Source organism: Callospermophilus lateralis, chromosome 6, assembly GCF_048772815.1.
Source record: "Callospermophilus lateralis isolate mCalLat2 chromosome 6, mCalLat2.hap1, whole genome shotgun sequence".
NCBI lineage: Eukaryota > Metazoa > Chordata > Mammalia > Rodentia > Sciuridae > Callospermophilus > Callospermophilus lateralis.
Window position 1 is genome coordinate 54,263,857 of NC_135310.1, and position 24,577 is coordinate 54,288,433.

The following is a 24,577-nucleotide window of genomic DNA, read 5'->3' on the forward strand; positions in this document are numbered from 1 at the left end:
GACAAATTTCTTAAAATGTTTATTTGATATGAACACAAATACAGTGAATAATAATTTATTAGTGAGAGAAAGAACAGTGTAAACTTATGATGTTAATGACCCTCTTATGCCAAAAGAAGGCCAGAAGATATAGTGATATACCAGATTTACAAGTGGTTAAATAAGTGAAAAGCAAAGGAAGAATGAATTCCCACACAGCTCATAGTAGGCAAAGTGAACTCCGAAAACCTATGCAAGACAGTGGAATATTCACATTGAAAGTAACAAAATACTATCCATAATGCAAAAAATCATGCTACTAACTTGAATTTTTTGGTAATGATTTTGTTTGTACTAGATAAATTTTTTAATTTTATAATTATAAAGTCTATATGCAATAATAAGTTTGTATTAAGTTTTATGTTTCTATAGATTTAAGAAATATAAAAAAAACTTTTATCAGTCCTAGGAGTTTATATTATTATATTTGAAAACGCTGATCTATATGATCTAGTAGAAAAAAATGGAAATTATTATAATACTAAAGCAAAACAAAAATATCAAATTTTTTAGGCCATTTCTACATTTCCTAATTAATTCCCAACCTCTGAATTTTAAGGTTTTTATTACTGTATTTTTATAACAAAATAATGCAGAAATGTTCATTTTATGCTGCTCTAACAGAATATCTGAGACTGGGAAGTCTAAAATCAAAGAATACATTTAGCAAGGGTCTTCTTGCTGAATCATCCCATGGCAGAAGTCAGAAAGGCAAGAGAGCATATGCAAGAACAAGTGAGATGAAAGGAGGCTAAACTCATGCTTTAATCAGGAACTCACTCCTGAAATAACTAACTCCCATAGTAATAACATTAACCCATGGATGAAAACTTAGTTATCATGACCTAATCTCCTCTTAAAGATCTCACCTCTCAACACTGTTGGATTGGGAATTATGTTTCCAATATATGAATTTGGGGGGACATATTTAAACCATAATAAGAAATAATACTTCTCTTAAAATATATAAACATTTTGACCTTAGAATAAACAGAATTTTTATTAGCAGTTCTCTCCCACACTCAAGGAAAGTCTTCATGTTGCTTGGGCCTTTTAAATTCATCTCATTTGATTTAATATTTGTAGAAAGAATGATGACATTCGTGGCTATTTTGTTTTCTTTTTGTTTCATATCTAGAAATGGTAATTAAAGTGTTTAAATGTTAAAGTCTTTTTGGCTTATACTGAGCTGCGTTAACAAATTATGTCCAATGTATTTATACAAATAGGTTGGCGATAGTATTGTTCACAAAGCCAGAGAGACCCTGGAACGAGCAATTAAACTGGTGAATGATACCAAGAAATGGGGTGCTAGGGTTGTATATGGCGATACTGACAGGTAATGGATTTTGGGTTTGTTGTTGTCTTTTTCCCTCTTTTCATGTCTTCATTTCAGTGTTTGAAATGGCTTACTGGTAATCCTTTCCAAAAAATAAAGTTCTACTTAAGTGATTGCCAGTTGTTATGCTTTCCTGATCTGTGTTAATACAGGTCCTGATTTATAGATACAATCTTAAGAGACAGAAAGGGTAAGTGTCCTGAGCTCAGACTATAAAGATTCTAGTAGCATTCCTCCAGGCAGCTCTTGGCCAAGGTAGATAGTGATCTGTTAAAAAAAAAAAAAAAAAAAAATACACAGGACTCTAGTCTACTTTTTTAAAAAACTGCTTTTAATGTAATTCCTCTTAATAGTGGAAGCTCTCAATTTAATTTTGTATCTTAAAATAATTAAAACTATTTTTGAAGGATAGTGGCCAAAGTTGTTACAGCATTTAACTTTTTATTAGGCTTCAAAATATGTTGACCTTCTTCTAAGAGAAGTGCACATAGAAAAATGTGTATAGAAAAATACAGTTTTCAATTTGATTCCAAAGTGTGCTGACTTCCATAAGCCCATTATTCTTGAACTGACAAAAAAAAATAAGCCTTTTTAAATTGTGAATTACTAACACCAGACTGCTTCTTGCTGAAAATTTTAGGGACCAGTTATTTATGTAACATCTTCTTTATATGACTTATTAAAATTCTTCTTAGAATAAAGATGGTATGCAAATTTTGAAGTCTGAAATTGTTTTTAATATTAAGGACTTACAACAGTGTGATTATGATAAAGCACTTGCCTAAGGACCTCTGATCACATTACAGTGCAACAGAGCAATAGGTGATAATGCTTCTAATCACTAAAAATAGTTTATAAGTAATCTTTAAACAGAATTTAATCTTCTTCAGTTCTTTAAAATGTACATATAGTCAGCATTATCGTATTAATGCTGAATAAACTTTGTTGAATATAGTGCCTATTTCAGTACAAGCAGTGGGGATAGTTTCAAATTATCAAACCCATACTTCTTAATGTTCCTCATTGAAAGCCATTCCTTAGTTTGGCTTTGGGTATTTCACTGTTCAGTGAAACTACTTCTGCTGCATGTTCTAGAAAAAATAAAAGCTATTAAAATAAAATTCTTTACCTTGTGAAATTCCTCATAAAATATTTTATGAGAAAGTTAAACATTTAAATTATGTATTTTAATTCGGGTTTTGTATATGCCAGTTGTTGACACACAGAATCAGAAAATGTGATTCTGATTGGTCAAGAGATAGTGATCTGTAAACAAACCATATACACAGGAGTCCGGTCAATATAAACTGCTTTTAATGTGAAAAATTCCACTTATATCTTAAAATAATTATTATAAAGGGTAAATTATGTTATGTACCTTTTAAGATCTTTATGAATTGAGAGGCTTTCAGAATGTTAGAAGTGAAAGAAGATTTTGATAGTTTTTTTAGACCAGTAGTTTATAGGTGTTGGATGGAACCTTAGGAAGCCTTAAAATGTGCCTGAGGTGATGCTTAAGAAAAATTTTCCTTAAGTAAGAAAATTTCCCAAGATCACCCAACTAGTCAGTAATGAAGCCATAAATTAGTACCTAGTGTTTTGTTTCCTCACTGGTGCTGTCTCTGTATATCAGATTTCACAGGTATTTTATGACTCAAATCAAGGAAATTATTTGCAGTGTTATTAGAACTTTTGATCATTCACTACCTGATTCATTCAACAAATGCTTTCAAAATTTGTATAAGGCCCAAATTTGTTACTGTTAACTGATTCAAATTTTTCAAAATTTGTATCAGTTAACAGTAATATCACCCCAGCAGAGTACAAATAGGTTATTAGAAATGCCAAAAAATCTGGGTTTGTAGTTTTTGGTCCTATAGAATTCGAACCTATCCAATAATATTTTATTCCTTAGTAATTACTTTTCTATTGTTAAACTTAATTTTGTGTCTATGAGGATAGAAGGTTGAGAAAAGTGTTCTAAGTATAATAAGTAATGCATGGTAGAGTGAAAAAAGTTCTCAACTGGGCTGGGGATGTGGCTTAAGCGGTAGCACGCTTGCCTGGCATGCGTGTGGCCTGGGTTCAATCCTCAGCACCACATACAAAGATGTTGTGTCCGCCAAAAACTAAAAAATAAATATTAAAAATTCTGTCTGTCTCTCTCTCTCACCTCTCTCTTTAAAAAAAAAAAAAAAAAAGTTCTCAACTGAAAGAGAAGACATGGATTCTCAGTTTAGCTATATTGCTAGCTGACTGAGTGGCAATTAATAAGTCACTTATCTCCTCTGAGGCTCAGTTGCCTCATCAGAATGCAGGAAATTTGATGCGGGATGATGAATGACTGCTGTGTCTTCCTCCACTTTCAAGAATTAGGATTCATAAAGAATTTCGGGATCTTGATAAGGGAGATCAGTTAACAAAGCAGCAGAAGGATTCAAGGGTACTTTTCTTCTGAAGCAGTTATTCTTTACTGTCCATTTTAAAAGTGTAATAAACACCTTATATTAATTTTATAATAGCTCAATTATTACATATAATAATGGTTCTCAATCATTTTTATCCCATCCAGTGGGATATAACCTACTCTCATCAGTGATTGAAGCTCTCTATAATAGTGATTCTTAGGAGGATAGCAAAGGACTTTTGACAAGACACATACCTTGTGTAGGGAGCTTGAATCAGGATCTTTTGGGAAATTCACCTGAATGTAATTAAGAAAAACCTCCTAGGTGATTCTCATGTCGCCACTCATTGCTTCTGTATCATGAAAATCATTGCTCAAAATGTTTATTTTAACCTCTTAACTCAAAGACAAGTGTTTTTCCTATAATTTTAAAGTTCCAGTGACAAATAGAAGCACATTTTAAAACTTTTTTTTTCCCCCCTGTACTGGGATTGAATCAAGGGGCACTTGACTACTGAGCTACATCCACAGGCCTTTAATTATTTATTTGGAGACAGGTTCTCATTAACTCTCTGAGGCTGGCCTGAAACTTCAGATCCTTCTGCCTCAGCATCCCAAGTAGATGGGAATACAAGCATGTGCCACCACAACAAGCTTAAAACATTCTTTCCCTTTTTAGGCTAGTCTTCTTTATTCTTTTAAGAGATGCAAAACTTTCACTGATCATGAGCCCGCTCTCTTGAAACTTGACACCAAATCAAATTGTCCAAAACAGTATAGCCACTAACAAACCCACTAACACTACTGGGTAAAATCTCAAATATAAACCCTTTAATAATAACTTAAAATATATACATGTATATGAATAAATTATTTTTCTAGAATTTTATTTAAATGGAATTGTATATAGTCTCTTATATCTATCTGTCCCTGTAGAGCAAGCATTCTAATTAGGAGAGAGGAAGGGGAGGAAAATTAGAAAATATAGTAGTGAGAGCTACTCTAGAAGTGTGTATATGATGCTGTGGTCATTCAGTCCATCTGGTAAATTGAAGAGTGAAGTGTGCTTGGACAGCCTAATTTTGTGTGTATGTACAGTTACATATATACTTTTATCACTTTTATTGAGTTAAATTTTAACAAAAAAGTTTACAGTATATAGTTCAGTATAAAAATGTATAGACCCAGAACATTTCTGTTACCCTAAAAAGTTCTCTCATTTCCCCTTTTGTAATCAGTACCTCACCCTCATTTCACCACCCCATGCAACCACTTATCTCTGTATCTCATCTCTGTATCAGAAGCTTTTGTGTTGGCAATATGACTAACACATAGTTTTGCCTGTTCTAGAACCTTATAGAAACATGTATATGTGTACTTTAATTTTAAAATGTTTGCATTCATCATTACAGCTGAATAATTATTTTTCATAAAAACTGTTTTGCAGTCACATATAAAATTAAGCATACCCTTCACCTATGACCCAGCAATTCCATTTCTTGATATTTATCTAAGAGAAGTAAAAACATAAGTCTGTGCAAAAACTTATATACAAATTTTCATTGGTATTTTATTCATATTAGTCCAAAACTGTCAACAGTTCACATGTCCATCAAAGGTTAAATGGATAACAAATGGTGGTATATCCACTTGTTTATAATGGAATATAATGTATTAATTTCAGTGTATACAATGGAATACTACTCAACAATAAAATAAGGAACCAGTTACTGTTACTTCAACACCATGAATGAATCTCAAAGCTGTGCTGGATGAAAGAAGCCAAGATATAAGAGAGAATATACCATATTGTTCTGTTTATATGAAATTCTTGAAAAAAGTAGAACTAACATATAATAACAGGAAACATGTCATGTTATTCTTGAGGCCAGGAGTAGTGTAAAAAATTATAAAAATATGTAAGGACTGGGATTGTGCCTCAGCGTAGAGCGCTGGCCTAGCTCGGGCGCAACCCGGGTTTGATTCTCAGCACCACATTTAAAAAAAAAAAAAAAAAAAGATTCTCTCTCTCTCTCTCTCTCTCTCTCTCTCTCTTTTAAAGAAATATGTAAAGGAACTTTTAGGAATGATAAAAATGTTCTATATCTTGATTTTTATGGTACTTATACATATCCTTGTGGTGGTAGAAATTTGCTTGGCTGCTGTAATAAAATATCAAATGTTTTTATTTTATCATAAGCTAATTATACCTCAATAAGGTTGATTTTTAAAATAATGTTCAAAAATGAAATTTAAGGCTGTAGTGATATAATGATCATCAGATGTGCCTAAAAAGAAAATACAAAAATCTTCAAGCATTTCAGAGTATAGCCTAGCTTAAAGGTAATAATTAGCTGTTCAAGGCCTTTTTTCCTACCTGTTAAAATTAAAATGTTAAAATTAATTCAAATTGAAACAATTTTTATTTTAAGGAACTTAAGCAAATCTGAATAAATTATTCCTTTTTGCAAACTCTGCCAGCTCTAAGACAAGTACTGTCTCCAACATTAGCGGGGAAATGTTTTTTCTAAAGAAATCATCCAAACGGGACTTAAGTCCAATAGAAAAACATTTATATCAGACATAAGATTAGTTTATGTGGCTAGAAACAAGATTTTTTTTTTTTTAATGCTGTGAAAATTAAACCCAGGGCCTCACACATGTTAAGCAAGTGCTTTGCCACTAAGCTACAACCCCAGCCCCAGAAACAGGAATCTTAAAGTCATGCTTTAAGGTATTATCTGTTATCTGTTTCTGATATTTAATGTCTTTCCACCAAAATAAGTGGAGATGAACTTGATAATCTCTCTTGCTTAAATACTACATTTATTGGCTATTATTTCTGTGTTGGTGCTCAAATTACAATATATTATATCTCAGTATCTACTGAAGTGTAAAGTTAGCTGAATTAAATTAGAAAAAAATGTATAATTTTGTTTTATGAATTCTTTTAAAATATTTTTTAATCTGTATTACAAATCCTCCCTCTTGATTTATATACATTGTTTATGGAATTGTACATCAGAAATACCTTTCTTGGAATTCATACTATTTTTTAAAAAATATTTTTCAGTATACATTATTTGCCCAGAAATTTCACTTCTGAAAATTTGTTCTAAGAATATAATCACAGGTGTATGAAGTAATTTTTATATGAAATTTTAGCATAAATAAATAAACAACAACCTGAATTTTCAGTGGTAGGAGTTTGATTAATTGTTGTATAAATACAATGCTACTATTAAAATAATGTTAAAGAACTAAGTGATGTGGAAAATATTCACAATATATCATTAAATGTAAGGAGAAGGTTATCAGAATATATGATCTGTGACAACATATAAGAAAAAAATTTACAGATAAACACAAAATGTTTATAGTCCCTTTTTTCCGAATGGTAGAATTACAGATGGCTGTGTTGTTCTTGGTGCCTTTAGGTTGTAACTACTCTTTGGCGAACATAGATTACAAGATATATGTGTGTCTTTTTAATTGGATAATAATAGAAGGAAATTTCCTGCCATCTCACAAGTAAATTTTCCTTGTCCTTGTGCATGTGTGTGTGTTGGTTTTTTGTTTTGTTTTGTTTTGTTTTAATGCATTATTAAGGATTGAACCGAGGGACTCACACATGTACTAGGCAAGCTCTCCTAACAGTGAACTACCTCCCTGGCCCAAATTTTCCACTGTTTGATTCAGGAACTTCTTAGCAGCTGTGATATCTGAGCTATTTTCTATGGAGCTAAGTTAGAAATACTTGTATCTTAAAGCTCTGTAACAAGGTACACCATGAAACACCAGGAAAGTATGATAAAACAGGAAAGCTTAGATAGAAATCAATTTAGTAAGAAAGAGTAAAGGGGCAGGGATGTTTTCTTTGGTTTAGACAGTATTAGCCAGGAAAGTTATTCTTGATAAAATTTTTGTCACAATGACTTCCTCATTACCTATTACATTTTTAATTTCCTTAGTATGTTTGTGCTACTAAAAGGAGCCACAAAGGAGCAGTCTTTTAAGATTGGTCAAGAAATTGCTGAAGCTGTAACTGCTACCAATCCTAAACCAGTGAAACTGAAGTTTGAAAAGGTAAGAGGAATATAATTCTAATAATCACATATAAAATTTACGTATCTTCTAAAGACTTCTGAGTTATTAATACATTGTGTTAGTTACTATTATTATAAAACAGGGCACCTCAAACTTAATGGTGTAAAATAACCTCACAGATTTTATGACTCAGAAATTCAGAAAAGGTTCAGCACGGTTGGTTGCCTCCACTCCACCATGTATAGGTTCTCAGCTGGGAAGAATTAAAGGCTAAATATAACTTAACCAATATCTGAGGATAATCCAGTCAATAGCTAAGGGCTGAAATCATCTGAAGTTTGCCTGTCCTCATGTCTGGTTGTTGATGCCAGCTACAGGTAGGGACATGAGCTTAACTAACTACTCATGACCTTTTCCCAGACCTGCATGTTCTTCCTGACAGTGTTATGGCTGGGTTCTAGGAGTGAACATCCCAAAGAGAAGTAGACCAAAACTGTTTTGCTTTTTACAACACAGTCTCACAATCACACCATGTCACAAGCCTTTCTAGACATAAGGAACCCCTTCTATTAATTGGAAGAATGACAACATCATAAGACCATGTGGTATGGAAGATATTCTCTTTGCAAAATATAGTGTGCCACAGGGACTTTGATTCTTTTCACTATCCTTTAGGTATGTATTTAGTTCTTTCTATATGAAACATATTTAGCCTTAGTATTTTTGTGTCAAATACAAAGAATTATGACATACAACCCTCCTCCTTAGAGCCAGTAAATGAAAAGAAAGAATATGAATATATATATATTTATATTTATATATATATTTATAAAGTCTTTTATATACATATATAAAAAATTTTATATATATATATAAAATTTTATATATATTTTATATATATAATTTGTAATCTTTATATATATAATTTATAATCTTTATATACATATATAGGTGTAATCTCTTATCAACTAACAAAATTTTCATAAAAGTAATCAATCTAAGTCATATAAGAACACAAAACTGAGCATTATGGCACACACCTGTAATCTCTGAGATTTGGGAGGCTGAGATAGGAGAATTGCAAGTTCGAAGCCAACCTCAACAACTTAGTGAAACCTTGTCTCAAATTTAAAAACATAAATTAAAAAATAACTGGGGATGTGGTTAGGTGATAAGGCACCCCTGAGCTCAATCCCCAGTACTAAAGGAAAATAAAAAGAACACCCACAATAAAGAAAGAATTATGTCTTCCTGATCTTGATCGGAAGACTCTCCATATGGGGATAATGTAGAACTTTGAAAAATGATTAGGACTTGGAGATTTGGTTCAGTAGTACAGTGTTTGCCTAGCATATTATGCAAGGCCTTGGGTTCAATCCCCAGCATCACACACAAATAAAGAAGTTTAGGGGGCTAAGGTTGTGGCTCATAAGTCAAGCACTTGCCTAGCATGCGTGAGGCACTCGGTTTGATCCTCAGCACCACATTAAAAATAAAGGTATGTGTCCACCTACAACTAAAAAATATATATATTTTTTTAAAAAGGTTTAGAATTTCAATAGGCAACATGGGACTGCAATCATTCTATACAGAAGAAAAGACAGGTAGAAAGTTATGGGGTTGAAAAATATAATAAGGAAAATACAAGTAGCAGGAGTTGAATTTGGAAAAATGAAATTGGGACCAGAATCTTATAAAATATCTTGAATGCCAAACTGTAGTGTTTAAATTTTCTTTAATAGAAGTTATTATCTTAGTCTACTTTTGTTGCCATAACATTATAACCACACTGAGTAATTTATAAAGAACAGAAATTTGTTTCTCATAGCTCTGAAGGCTGGGATGTTCAAGATCAAGGCACCAGCATCTGTCAATTGGTAAAGGCCTTTTTGCAACATCCTTATATGGTGGAAGGCAGAAGGCCAAAAAGGGGGCAACCTCCACCTATCAAGCTCATCTGTAAGGGCACCTAATCCCATCATGACAGAAGGAGTCCCCATGATGTGGTTACTTCTCAAAGGACCCACTTCTGAATACCATCACATTTGCAACATCTTAATTTTGTCCACTGAGGGGACACATTTAAACTACAGCAATTATCAAACAAGAGAATGACATGATCAGAGCTATTTGATTAGGGTTGGCCTCACAGTGGTATATCAGATGGATTAGGAAGAAGAGAATCCCAAAACAGAAATGCCTATAGCCTGAATCAGTGAAACAACAATAGGGAAAATAAAAAGAGGATAATTCAAGAAATACTGAGAAAGAGTATGGGCAATACTTAGAAGTAATTGATTTAGGAGGGCAGATGTGGAAACAGGGAGAAAAGAATCAAAGGTGACTTTGTGAAACCTTGTCTCAAATTTAAAAACATAAATTAAAAAAGAACTGGGGATGTGGTTAGGTGATAAGGCACCCCTGAGCTTAGATGTAGATGGACACAACAACATATATGTCGTTTACTTACTATGAAGCAAGAACTGTGCCAAGAGATTCAAAGAAGACTCACATCTTCCCTGAAGAATACACAAATGTTTACCAGAAATAGATCATAGACCTAAATTTAACAATAAATCCACTTAACATTTGTTAAGAATTGTTTATTTCTTCATGTTATATACTGATCTGTAGTTTTATTTTCTTATTTTATCTTAGTCTGGTTTTAGGACAAGAAAAGCCTACCCTCATTAAATGAGTTAAAAGTGTTCCCTCTTCTAGTTTCTAACAGAAAAAAGTATAAGATTGATATAATTATTTCTTCCTTAAATGGTTGATGAAATTCATCAGTGAAGTCATCTGGAAGTCAGAATTTTTATTTGGAGAAAGGTTTTTAATTATAAATTAAACATCTTTAATACATACTACATTAGTCATATTTTCTTCTCATGTCAGTTATCAAGGAATTGACCATTTCTTTTAAGTTGTCAAATGTATTGACATGAATTTTTTAATATTTTAATATCTGTAAGATCTTTAATGATACTTTCTTTTATGATATTGGTAATTTTTTTTTACTGTTCATTCTAGCTAAAGGTTTATTCATTTATTGAACTTTTTGAAGAAGTATTTCATCAATTTACACTCTGTTTTTTTCTTCCTTTCTTCCACTTTCTATGGGTTTGGTTTATATTTCTTTTCTTGATAAGTTTTGAAAGATATTTCCCTCCAAAACCTTGCTTTAGCTACAAATTTTGATATCTTTGTTGTCATTATTCATTTGCTTCAGTGATAATGAACTATAAATTATTACTTAGAAATGTGTTAATTTCCAGTTATTAGGGATTTTTTCCAGAAGTCTTTTTGTGATTATTTAATTTAGTTATGTTTTAGTCAAAGAACATAACTCATAATATTTTAAAGCTTTCTATATTCTCACTGATTTTCTTTCAGTTACTAAGAGGGGCTAAAGTCTCCACTATAGTCATGGATTATTTTCCTGTTTGTTCTTTTAGTTCTATCAGTTTTGATGTCATGTATTTCAAGGTTTCTGTATTAGGTGCATGCACATTGAGGATTATGTATTATCTTGATTGATACTTTTATCTTGAAGGAATATTTCTAATATTAATGTAGTTACCATGGCTTTCTTTTGATTAGCGTTAATGTCTTATGTTTAAAGTGGATTTCTTTTTTTAACTTTTTTTTAATATTTATTTTTTAGATGTAGATGGACACAACACAATGCCTTTATTTCTGTATGGTGCTGAGGATCGAACCCGAGTCCCGCCCGTGCTAGGAGAGTGCTCTACCTCTGAGCCACAATCCCAGCCCTAAAGTAGATTTCTAATAGTTTATAGTAGACTCTTACTGTTTAATTTAGTCTGATCATTTCTGCCTTTTAATTTAATTTGGATAGTTGGATCATTTACAATTAATGTGATTATCGATAAATCTTGGACATTCCACAGTGTATACATACTTAAAATATAAATATATAAAATGATAACCATATAAAATCTTTGTCAATTAAGAAAAAGTAGATACGGTGGACATAGTAGTATATACTTGTAGTCCCAGATAATCAGGAGCATCAGTGGAACTCAAGTGTTCAAGACCAGTCTGGTTAATATAGTAAGATCCCGTCTCAAAAGAGAAATATTCAAATATTTTTAAAAGGTGGGGGGAAGCTTGGGTACAAGAGAAAGAATTAAATTCTTAAAAAAATTTTTTAAAAACTAGGGCTGGGGTTGTGGCTCATGGGTAGCGTACTTGCCTGACGTGTGAGGCACTGGGTTCGATTCTCAGCACCACGTAAAATAAATAAAGGACTTTCAACAACTAAAAAAAATTTTTTTTTTAATTAAAAAAAAAAACTAAATTCTCTAAAAAAAAAAAAAAAAAAAAAAAAGGAATACACCACTGATCCTAGAATTCTACTTGAAGGAATTTATCTGACAGGTTAATTCATGCAAGGTAGTTTATTAGAATACTATTTATAATTTCTAAAGATTGAAAACATCCTAAATGGGCTGAGAATGTAGCTCAGTGGTGGAATACCTGTCTAGTATGCACGGCCTTGGGTTCAATTCCCAACACCACCACCCCAAAAGAAAACACATCCTAAATAACGTATAGAAGGTTACTGGTTACATAAATTATGGTAACCCATACAGTAGACTGCTTTGTAACTACAAAAAACAAAATGAGCTTTCTATACTAGGATGGAATGTGCTCCAAAATAAGTAAGCATGATGAAGAATGGTGTATATAGTAAGCTACCATTGTATGGAGAAGAGCATATCTGTATAACATTCGCTCAAACTATCTCTGTAAGGATACACAGGAAACCAATAATAGGATTCCTCTAGGGAAGAAGTGGAAGCTAAGAGGCTTCTCACTGTATATTCTCATAACTTTTTTTTTTAAGAGAGAATTTTTTAATATTTATTTTTTAGTTTTTGGTGAACACAACATCTTTATTTTTACTTTTATGTGGTGCTGAGGATCGAACCCAGCTCCCCACGCATGCCAGGCGAGTGCGCTACCGCTTGAGCCTCATTCCCAGCCCTATTCTCATAACTTTTTAAAATCTGTGCCATATGTAGATGTAAATTAATTTTTAAATTGTTGAAAATATGATTGATAACTTTTTTAATATTTATTTTTTAGTTATAGGTGGACTCAATACCTTTATTTTATTTTATGTGGTGCTGAGGATTGAACCCAGTGCCTCACGCATGCTAGGCCAGCACTCTACCACTGAGCCACAATCTCAGCCCCCATGATTTATTACTTTTGATAAAGCAGTATTAATTGAGGTAGTAGCAGAATTGGTAGTGTCAGAAGAGTAGTGAGTGGTAAAGAAGTAAAGATAATTTATTTTGTGTGCTTTCTTATTGAGGTTTTGGTATATGAATTTATTGTATCCCAAGTCATATTTTGAATTTTTTTATTAATTATATTTGAGAAGAGAGAACAGAAAGACATAAAAATGAAAGTTCATGATGGGAGAAAGTGGTTACTGAGAGACATTTTCTTAATTTCATTATAGGTATATTTGCCCTGTGTTTTACAAACAAAAAAGAGGTATGTAGGTTACATGTATGAAACACTGGATCAAAAGGACCCAGTATTTGATGCAAAAGGAATAGAAACAGTTAGAAGAGATTCTTGCCCTGCTGTTTCTAAGGTAAGTTCTATCTGTGTAAAAAAATAAGTGGCTAAAGACTCTGATGAAAATATAAGTATACTTAAGCACACATTGAGGTGAAGGAACAATATCCTACGTAACAATATATAACTCTATAGGAGGATACTATGTGAATTTTGAGATTTTCTTTGTAATTGTGTGTGTGTGTGCCTTCCATATTTTATGTTTTATCAAAATTGTTGAAAAATAAAATGTAAATCGGGTACAATGGTATTATGCCTATAGTTTTAACTACTCAAGAGTCTGAAGTGGGACAGTCAATCGTGAGCCCACGAATTTAAGTCTAGTCTGGGCAACATAGCAAAACCTATCTCAAAAAGAGAAAAAAAAAAAAGGCAACACAACATGAACTGGTTAAGAGTTCTTGTCTAGGGCTGGGGATGTGGCTCAAGCAGTAGTGCGCGCGCCTGGCATGCGTGCGGCCCGGGTTCGATCCTCAGCACCACATACAAGGATGTTGTGTCCGCCGAAAACTAATAAAATAAATATTAAAAAAAAAAAAATTCTCTCTCTCTCTCTCTCTCTCTCTCTCTCTCTCTCTCTCTCTCCCTCCCTCCCTCTCTCTTAAAAAAAGAAAAAAAAAAAAGAGTTCTTGTCTATCACTTAGACATGATAGTAGGATGTATAGTCATATAATAGCTCCCAAAAGGTAGGGAGTGGGACGAAGAAGAGAAACTACCATAAATTTCATAACTAACACAGTCTATTCCAGTTTAACTGAAATTTCATTTACTTTAGTTATCAATTACAAAATAAGACAATTTAAGAACAGTGCTACTAAAAATTACCTAATTTCTCTACTATAATAATTTTCACCTTAGTATTTTTTTCTTTATTTAGACTCCTTTAGCAAACCAAAAATAAGTAGCACAGATGGGAATTGCTCCCTCTATACTGATTTAATGAGAACATTAAATGCCATATATAATAATATGTGAATTTGGGATATTACTATACAGTAATTTCTGTAAGAGATGCCATCAGATAACTCTTTCCCTGTCTGCAGAGTTGTACTTAAGCTAAATTAACAAGCTTATTATATAAATAAATATAGTTTCTGGGATTCAGAATAAAATATATAATTTTCACTTGGAATTAACTTAGATTCAATCCACTACATAAATCCATTACATGATGGCCATTTCCTCACAGAAATATTTCCAACAAAGAAAACTGTCACAGTTATTTATCAATACTATAAAAAGACAAAAGGCTGTTTTTCTCTTTCCACATTTTTATTGATGCATTATAGTTGTACATAATGATGAGATTTTTGTTGTATATTTGTACATGCACATAATATAACAATATAATTGGGCCATTATCCCCCTCACCATGTTCCCCCTCCCTCCTCAGACCTTTTACACTCTGGTCCATCTCCTACTGATTGATCTCCCACTGATTTTCAAGAGATCCAAACGCTTTTCATTTTTCCTCTCTAGTTCCCACATATGGGAGAGAACATATCACCCTTGACCTTTTGAGTTTGGCTCATTTTGCTTAACATAATAACCTTAAGTTCTGTTAGTTTTCCTGCAAATGACACAATTTCATTTTTCTTTATGGCTGCATCAGCTCCATTGTGTGTGTGTGTGTGTGTGTGTGTGTGTGTATGAAAGAGAGAGAGAGAGAGAGAGAGATTTACTTTATTTGTTTATCCATTGATTTGACATCTAGGCTGGTTCCATAGTTTTGCCATTGTGAATTTTGCAGCTGTGAGCATGAGTATGCATGTATCACTGTAGTATGATGACTTTATAATTTTTCAGTATGTATACCAAAGAGTAGTATAGCTGGGTCATACAGTGGCTGTATGCCTAGTCTTTTGAGAAACCTCCATACTGATTTCCATAGTGGTTGTACTAATGTACATTTCCACAAATAGTGTAAAAGTGTTTCTTTTTCTCCACATCTTCTCCAGCATTTATTATTGTTTGTATTCTTTGTGACTGCCATTCTGACTGGTGTGACGTAAAATCCTTAATTGCTAAAGATGTTGAAGATTTTTTCATGTATTTATTGGCCATTTGTGTTTCTGCTTTTGAGAAGTGTCTGATTAATTCATTTGCCCATTTATTAATTGAGTTATTTGGTTTTCGATGTAAATTTCTGTGAGTTCTTTATATATTTTAGATATTAATCCTCCATCAGAAGAGTAGCTAACAAAGATTTTCTACTATTATGTGGGTTTTCTTTTCCCATTCCTAATTGATTCCTTTGCTCAGCATGGAAGCATTTTAATTTGATGCCATCTCATTTATTAACTCTTGGCATTTTTTCCTGAGCTTTAGGGCTCCTATTGAGAAAGTTGTTGCCTGTGACTCTATGCTGGAGTGTTAAATCCTCCATTTTCTTCTAGGATTTGCATAGTTTCTGTTCTAATTCCTAGGTGTTTGATCCATTTTGAGTTGATTTTTGTGCAGGGTGAGAGAGAAGGGTCTAGTCTCATTTTTCTGCATTTGAATAACCAGTTTTCCCATCTCCATTTGTTTAAAAGGCTGTCTTTTCTCCAGTGTATGTTTTTAGCACCTTTGTCAAGGATCAGATTACTGTAGATGTGTAATTTTCTGTGTATCTTTTATTATGCACCATTCATCTATGTATCTGTTTTTATGCCAGTACCATGCAGTTTTTGTTACTATAGCTTTGTAGTATAATTTGAAGTCAGGTGTTGTGATGCCTCCAGCATTGCTTCTTTGGCTTGGAATTGCTTTGGCTATTTTGGCTATATTGCTTGTATTGCTATAAATGAATTTCAGGACTGTGTTTTCTAATTCTTTGAAGAATGCCATTTGTATTTTGATGGGGATTGCATTCAATCTGTGAATTGCTTTTGGTAGTATGGCATTTAATTCTGTTTATCCATGAACATGGGAGGTCTTTGCATCCTCTGGGGTCTTTTTAAATTTCTTTCTTCAATGTCCTATGATTTTCATGGTAGAGGTCTTTCACCTTCTAGGTTTACTCTTAGGTTTGTTTGTTTTTCTTGTGTGTGTGTGTGTGTGTGTGTGTGTGTGTGTGTGTGTGTGTTTTGAGGCTATTGTGAATGGAATTGTTCTTCTGATTTCTTTCTCTGCAGATTTATCATTGGTATATATGCATGTTGTATGTTGATTTTGTAACCTGGTAGCTTGTTAAAGTATTAACCTGCTTCTATTAGTTCTAGAGGTCTTCTGGTAGAGTTTTTTGATCTTCTAGGTAAAGATCATATAATCTACCAAAGGTGATATTTTTGCTTCTTCCTTTTTAATTTTTATCCCTTTCATTTCTTTCTCTTGCTTAATAGCTCTGGCTAGAATTCTAGTACTATATTACATAGGAATGGTGAGAGTGGATTTTAAAGAAAATTTTTTCGATTTTTTTAAAGAAAATGTTTTCAGTTTTTCCCTACTTACTACAGGGTTGGCTTTGGGTTTTTCACATATGACCTTTATCATGTTGAGATTGGTTCCTTCTATCCCTAGTTTCTTCAGTGTTTTTATCACTGAGTTTGGTCAAAGGCCTCTTCTGCATCTAGGTGAGATGACTAAGTGATTTTGTCCTTCTATCCCTAGTTTCTATCACTGAGTTTGGTCAAAGGCCTTCTCTGCATCTAGGTGAGATGACTAAGTGATTTTGTCCTTAATTCTATTTATGTTTTATGTGTATTACATTTATTGTTTTGCATTTATTAAACCTTCTTTACATCTCTGGAATAAAACCTACTTTTACAATCTTAATATGTTGTTAAATACAACTTGTGAATATCTTACTAAGTATTTATACATCTAAGTTCAGCAGGAATATTGGTCTGTAATTTTCCTTCCTTGACATTTCCTTATCTGGTTTTGGTACAAAGGTGATGCTGGCTTCATATTATTGATTTGGAAGTGTTCCATCCCTTTTTATTTCATGGAATCATTCAAGGAGTATTGGCATTAGTTGTTCCCTAAAGGTCTGGTAGAATACAGCTGAGTATCCATCTGGTCCTGGTTCTTTCTTGGAAGGTTTTTTATTACTGCTTCTACCTCATTGCAGTTATTGATCTGCTTAGGTTGTCTATGTCCTCTTGATTCAGTTTGGCATATTATGCCTAGAAATGGATTCATTTCCTCAAGGTTTTCCAAATTTATTGGAATATAAGTTTTCTAAATAGTCCCTATGATCTGCTGTATTTCTGTAATATCTGTGATGATTTCTCCATTTTCATCTCAAGTTCATTACTTGTTGCATAAAGGAAATGACTATTAATTTTATTAAATTGTTCTATTTTTTTCTTTTGGTTAGTTTGGCTAAGCACTTGTCTTTTCAAAGAACCAGCTCTTTGTATCATCCATTCTTTATATTGTTTTTATTCTCAATTTCATTGATTTCAGCTCTGATCTTAATTTTTCCTTCTTTCATCTGGTTTTGGAATTCGTTGTTCTTTTCAAGGACTTTGAGATGTATCAGTAGGTTGTTTATTTGGGATCTTTCTGATTTTTTTATGTAAGCACTCATAGCCGTAAGTTTCCCTCCTAGAACTGCCTTCATAATGTCCCAGAAGTTTGTGTGTGTTGTATCACTATTCTCATTTGAGAGGAATTATTTAATTCCTCTCCTGATTTCTTCTATCACCCATTCATTATTCAAAAGTATGTTGTTCATTCTCCCTGTGTTTATATAGTTTCTGTAGGGTTTTGTGTCATGTTGATTTCTAAATTCATTCCATTATGATTTGATAAGATGTAACGAATCATATTTTTTGTACTGCTTTGTGGAGTATTTAAATAAGTTCAATAGTGCCAATTTAGCAGTTATGAATTATTTTAGTTTCTACTTATCTTAGAAGGTTTTGTTTCCTTTTTTATTTTGAAGTAGAGCTTTGCTGGAAATAGCAGTCATAGTTGACAATTGTTTTCTTTCGGGACTTGAAACATCATTCTAAGCCCTTCTGGCATTTAGAGTTTGTACTGAGAAATCAGAAATGATTCTGAATGACTTACCTTTAAATATGACCTGATGTTTTTCTCTTTAGGCTTTTAAAATTCTATCCTTGCTTTATATGTAATGCATTTTAATTATAATGTGTCATGGAGAAGGTCTTTCTTGATTTTATCTATTTGGGGTTCTGCATACCTCCTGTGTATGTATGTCCATGTCATTCTCAAGGTTTGGAAATTTTTCTGTTATTATTTGCCTGAAGAGGTTATCCATTCCATTTACCTGCATCTCACAACCCTCCTCAGTTCCAATGATTCTTAAATTTGGTCTCTGAATGTTGTCCAGAGTTCTTGGATACATACTTCTTTTCCTTAATGCTGTTTGAAAGTTCAGGGATGGCCACTTTGACTTCTAGCTCTGAGATTCTGTCTTCAGCTTGGTCTACTGAGACTTTCACCTGAACATTTTATTTGATTTACTGTGTATTTCAATTTCAAGGTTTCTGTTTGTGTCTTTTTTAATATTTCTGTATCCTTCTTGAATTTCTCATGCATAATCCCGTACTTACTTCCTCAGTTCACTCAGTTATTTTTCTGTGTTCTCTTGGAATTCATTGATTATTTTTAGTTATTCTTTTTTTCTGGATTTTTTATCTGACACTTCATCCACTTCAATATTTGAGATGTCAGTTGCTGGTTAACTGTGAACTTTAGGAGATGCCCTGTTACCTTGTTTTTTCATATATCTGTGTCCCTATGTTGGGTTTTTTTGCATATGTTGGAATAGATTTCTCTTCTGCTCTTATGTGCCTATGTAGAGCACAACCTTCAATTGCCAAAATGTTCTAGAGTGATCTTGATTAAGACCCCTTCATGATTGTTTGGTATCCACAGAAAAGGCTGATTCTTAATTGACTGCTTGGTGATATTTAAATTTATTTTTGTCCTATCTGTAAGAAATAAAAATCTATATATAAAATCATGTCCAGTTTCTTATACCTAGAGTTCTCTATTTAAGAAAAATTTAAATCCTCATCACATAGCCAGTTTTTCTTCTGGATATCATTCCAACATGATTTTTCTCAAACTATATTATATTCTGTTTTTAGAAATAGCATGCTATAGAAAGTTTCCAAAATATTTTCTAATTTCTGATAATTTTGATTATCCAATCACTGTGAAGTTATTTAAGTAGATCAGCAGTTATCCCAGTAGTTTTATAATGAAATTATAACAGCAGTGATGAAGATTCTGGGGGATATTGTATATTCACATGCATATCTCTTTTATTTTAAGATACTCGAGCGTTCCCTGAAGCTGCTATTTGAAACAAGAGATATAAGTCTAATTAAACAGTATGTTCAGCGACAATGTATAAAGCTTCTGGAAGGAAAGGCCAGCATACAAGATTTTATCTTTGCCAAGGAATACAGAGGAAGTTTTTCTTATAAACCTGGAGCTTGTGTGCCAGCCCTTGAACTTACAAGGTAATGATGGACACAGTATCACAGCCCCTGGTACTAGCCAGTATATTCCTGGAGGGAGTTGTCACAGGCTTAGAGTAAATGAAAAGACATCTAATCTACAGGCACAGGCACAGACAGTTGTTTCTCCACCTTACTGCATGAAGCCTCACCTATGCTCCCTTACATTTTGTAATATCTGAAGAACTTTTCTTCTGGGCTTTCCTTAGGAAACTAAATGCAGTAAATTATGACCCAATATATTTGTTTTTCCCATGTGAAAATCACTAGGCAGTCCTTAATATTGATCTATCAAAGCATTTATATAGAATCATTCTGGAATCAAATTGTTTACCTAAATTTTCTCTTAATTTTTCATTGTTAGGTTTATGATAGTTTATTCTTAGAATCATATTATTTTCCAGGTAGTAATGATGTACAGAATAAGCCCCTTTACACATCCACAGCAAAGTTCTCAAAGAAGTAGTAACTCATAATTTAAAAGTACATCTTGTAGATTTCTCTTGGTTTCGTTGCTTCATTCTAACTTAATGTGCTAGACAGATACCTTATATGACAGTCTTTGAGTGTGTATTTTATTTGAATTTGAATAGGAAAATGCTCACTTATGACCGGCGCTCTGAGCCTCGAGTTGGGGAGCGAGTGCCATATGTCATTATTTATGGGACCCCTGGAGTACCACTTATCCAGCTGGTAAGGCGCCCAGCAGAAGTCCTACAGGATCCAACTCTGAGACTGAATGCCATTTACTATATCACCAAGCAAATCCTTCCACCCCTGGCAAGAATCTTCTCACTTATTGGTATTGATGTCTTCAGCTGGTATCATGAATTACCAAGAGTAAGTTTACTAAATAGTACGTGCTATAACTACTTCGCTTCACATTTTCAGTAGAACTAAATATTTTATTTATGTGCTTTAAGAGGCAAAGCAGATAGATCCTAACCTGGTAAAGATGCCATACCTTTCTGGTTTCTGAAAAGAAAAATTTTTTAAATTCTCATTAAATACATTTCTAACTTCTATCAGGTTGCCCAAATTACAGAAGTATCAAAAATTATTCCTCAAGAATTTCAGTGGTAATCATTTAATCACAAAATAATGCAGAGCAAACCAACTAATAATAAAAAACAAAAATTAATTCAAAATAGATATTAAAAGATGTATAGGATATAGTATCTAGACATCGTCCTGAATAATCCAGAAGAAAGAAATGTTAAAATAGCATTACACTAAAGTAAAATATGTAGAGTAGAATCTCAGCCCAAGGAGCTTTGCTTCATTCTTCTGACTTAGTTAACTCAATAGAAACATGAATGAGTGATATGTGAGTCTGTAAGAATCTGGGACACATTTTCCTGGACAGTAGTATTTTTTTATCTGTTGGTAAGAATTCACTTCAGATCTACTTGATCATTTGCTATCATCTCAGACTATGGAAGGCAGATAGTATTTAGGCAAACTAATGAAAAAAATTTGATATTTAAGTTATATTTACTTCTTAGTAAACACTTTTAAAGGAAAGGGAAAGTATAACTTAGGAAACTGAGTTTGAATCTGTGTTTCTGAGAGTTTGTGCTGACTGACATCTATAATGCTATACCCCTGGCCCTGAGCCAGGAAACTGATTTGTTGTTGTTGTTACAGTTTTTCATTTTATCACCAGCAAGAATGTGAAATCAATAGCATATGTAAGAATCTAATCTGATAATTTATGCAAAGTAATTTATAAGATGCCAGGAAAATATGCGAAGGGTATGATATTATTTTATTGTAAAGAGACCTCTGAAACCAGTATTAACTTTAAATGAAGAATTCTTAGGTGACTTGTGTTTTATTAAATTTGAAACGCTCCAGGTTTACTTTTGCTTCAGCTTTGGACCCTACTACCTAACACGTTGTTTTACTCTTCCATTTTGTTTGTTTCCATGTGCAGCATGAAACAAATCCACTCTCAATTTGGATCTTTTCCATTGTCCTCTGTGATCTCCAGTGCCCTGTATAATTATAATCTTGTACATTTGTGTATATCACCAAAAAAACTGAGTGGCTGGAGACTAATTTTTTTCCCCAGTGGAAAAAACAATGTATTTGATATGAAGATATAAGCTCTACTGGGTGCAGTGGCACACTCCTATAAACCCAGTGGCTCAGGAGGCTGAGGCAGGAATATCTCAAGTTCAAAGTTCAGCAACTCAGCGAGGACCTAAACAACTTAGTGAGACCCTGTCTCAAAGTAAAGTATAAAAAAGGGCTGGGGATGTGGCTCAGTGGTTAAAAGCCCTTGAGTTCAATCCCTGATATCAAAAAAAGAAAAAAAGATGTAAGCTCCATGACAGTGTGGGTTTGTTAATTTCTCTAACCCCAGTGTCCAGGATAGCACCTGACATGTGGTAGCTACTCAGCATTTGTTGAATGAATAAGTGAATAAAATAATGCCTGAGTATATCTGTAATTAGCATGAGAATAGCAGGTCTGCTGTGAAGCTGGCTCAGACTTATTTCTGAACTGATGATATTGTAGATCCAGAAAGCCACCACCTCTTCCAGAAGTGAACCTGAAGGGCGGAAAGGCACTATTTCACAATATTTCACTACTTTACATTGTCCTTTGTGTGATGACCTGACTCAGCACGGCATCTGTAGTAAATGTCGGAGCCAACCCCAGCACGTTGCCGTCATCCTCAACCAAGAAATCCGAGAGCTGGAACGCCAACAGGAGCAACTTGTAAAGGTATGGCCTTATTCACTGGACACAGAATTCCAAGCAATCTGATTCTTCTGGGAAATACCATCAACTCTTGAATTATAGTATGAGATATGAAACTGGAATAAAAAGTAAATGATATACTTCTCAATCTAGTTCATATCATTAAACTAAACTATTAAAAATGAATTAGTTTGTTGGGCTGGGATTCTGGCTCAGAACACTTGCCTAGCATGTGTGACACACTGGGTTTAGTTCTGAGCACTGCATGTAAATAAATAAAGTAAAGGTCCATTGACAACTAAAAAAAATATTTTAAAAGAATGATTTAGTTTGTTTTATAATTTATTTTGTTCTTGATGGAATAGTGTATTGTGCTTATTAAAGCCTAGAACTACAATGGCCATCTACCCAGTTTTTTTCATAATAGTATTAAAGCAATAATAAGAAAAGTTTCAGTTACTCTATCAACACTTGCCTTTCTTATAATAATCCAGTAATCTTAGAAAATTGCTAATAAACTTGGAAAGTTTATAATTTGGAGAGTCCAGACAGAACATTTATATTAAAATAAATAATTAACATAACTGAGTTTTCCTGCCAGAGATTGTTCTAAGCACTCTTCTAGATGAATAAAACTGACACAGAGAGGTTGAGTAATTTGCATGTTACACTGCTGAGTGATTGAACTGGGATTAAGCCACAAAATGCAAAGATGAGAATAAAATTTCAAATTTGGGGATTCTAACAGAAATAAACAAAAAATATCTCTTGAAAATAAAATCCAAACAAAACTTGTTTCTGTGTTTCTCTTTCCCCTCACCTCTCCACATTGCCCCCTCTCTGGGTAAAATTGAAAGTCTTTAGCTTTATTTATAAGTCTTTCTCCATTCTGACCTTTCCTGCTACTTCTGTCACCAGTTCTTGTCATTTTCCCTGTCATACTCTACCCTCTGCCTCTTTTATACTGAACTTTTTTTAGATTGATGATATATCTTAATCTCTTCCACCTTCTGGCCTTTAAACACCCTTTTCCCTCTGCCAGGAATGTTTTTCTTATCTCCTGCTAATCATCAGAGAGGAATCAGTTTAAACACCTAGACCAGATGAAGCCTTCCCTACAGTAGGTTCTTGCCATAACCTCCTCTGCTTTACTGTAATTATGTATGTGTCTGTCTTCAGTAACAGCAAATGAGTCAGTGGGGACAGAAGCCCTGCCTTCTCTCACTGTTGAACTAGCTGTGCCACTGTGAGATTCCAGCCCCTGGTGGTGGTCTGAAAATAATTATAGAACAAATAAACAATTTTCTGCTTAATGCCTAATTAAAGAAGCAATATATCACTGCAGTTATTACCAAACAACTTTCAACCATTTTGTACTAGTTTTGTGATTCTAGTCAGTACAATTACTGAAGTCACTGGGTACTCCTAGCTTCTCTTTATTTTGTAGGCTGCTGTCCTATAGCAGCAACCCACTCAGAAAATTCCCTTGTTGTATCCTAGCATGATGCACTAACAGAGCAGGAACTTCAGTCCTCTACAGAGATCACACTCTTGAGTGTTCTCTTCCTGGACCTTTTTATCTTCTGCCCTCAGAGACAATCACCGAACAATTACCTTTCACTATTAGTTCTTGTCTCTTATAAAAATACAGTTTAAAGAAATGATGCTGTCATCTTTCACACTATATTAAAACTTTAGGTATTTTTTAAAAACAGTAGTTTCACACATTAATATGTAGAAATTTTCATAAATCAGAAATTATGGAATATGTAATAAGAAACAGAAACATTAACAATAGATTTTAATAACATCTTTCTCAGTTCAAGACCAACCAAGTGATCACAAATAAACAAAACTATGGAAGATCTAAACAACATCATAGGAAATCCTTATGACTATATGTGGAACTCTGTAACTCAAAATTATACAGCACTTTTATAAAATATTTTAAGTTGACTATATCTTAGTCTGTAAGGAAAGACTAAACAAGGGGTTGGG

The 24,577-nt window shown here is 33.2% G+C and overlaps 1 protein-coding gene across 3 annotated transcripts in view; it reads left to right on the forward strand.

Annotated features, from left to right (window-relative positions):
* Rev3l (REV3 like, DNA directed polymerase zeta catalytic subunit) overlaps positions 1–24,577 on the forward strand; it is a 177,012-nt gene that overhangs the window by 144,396 nt on the left and 8,039 nt on the right. For all 3 annotated transcript variants that reach the window (XM_076858345.2, XM_076858346.2, XM_076858348.2), the window contains 6 exons: positions 1,269–1,378; positions 7,757–7,871; positions 13,327–13,464; positions 19,683–19,873; positions 20,464–20,710; positions 22,394–22,603. In XM_076858345.2, coding sequence (XP_076714460.1) covers positions 1,269–1,378; positions 7,757–7,871; positions 13,327–13,464; positions 19,683–19,873; positions 20,464–20,710; positions 22,394–22,603 — 1,011 coding nt within the window. The remainder of the gene's footprint in view (positions 1–1,268; positions 1,379–7,756; positions 7,872–13,326; positions 13,465–19,682; positions 19,874–20,463; positions 20,711–22,393; positions 22,604–24,577) is intronic.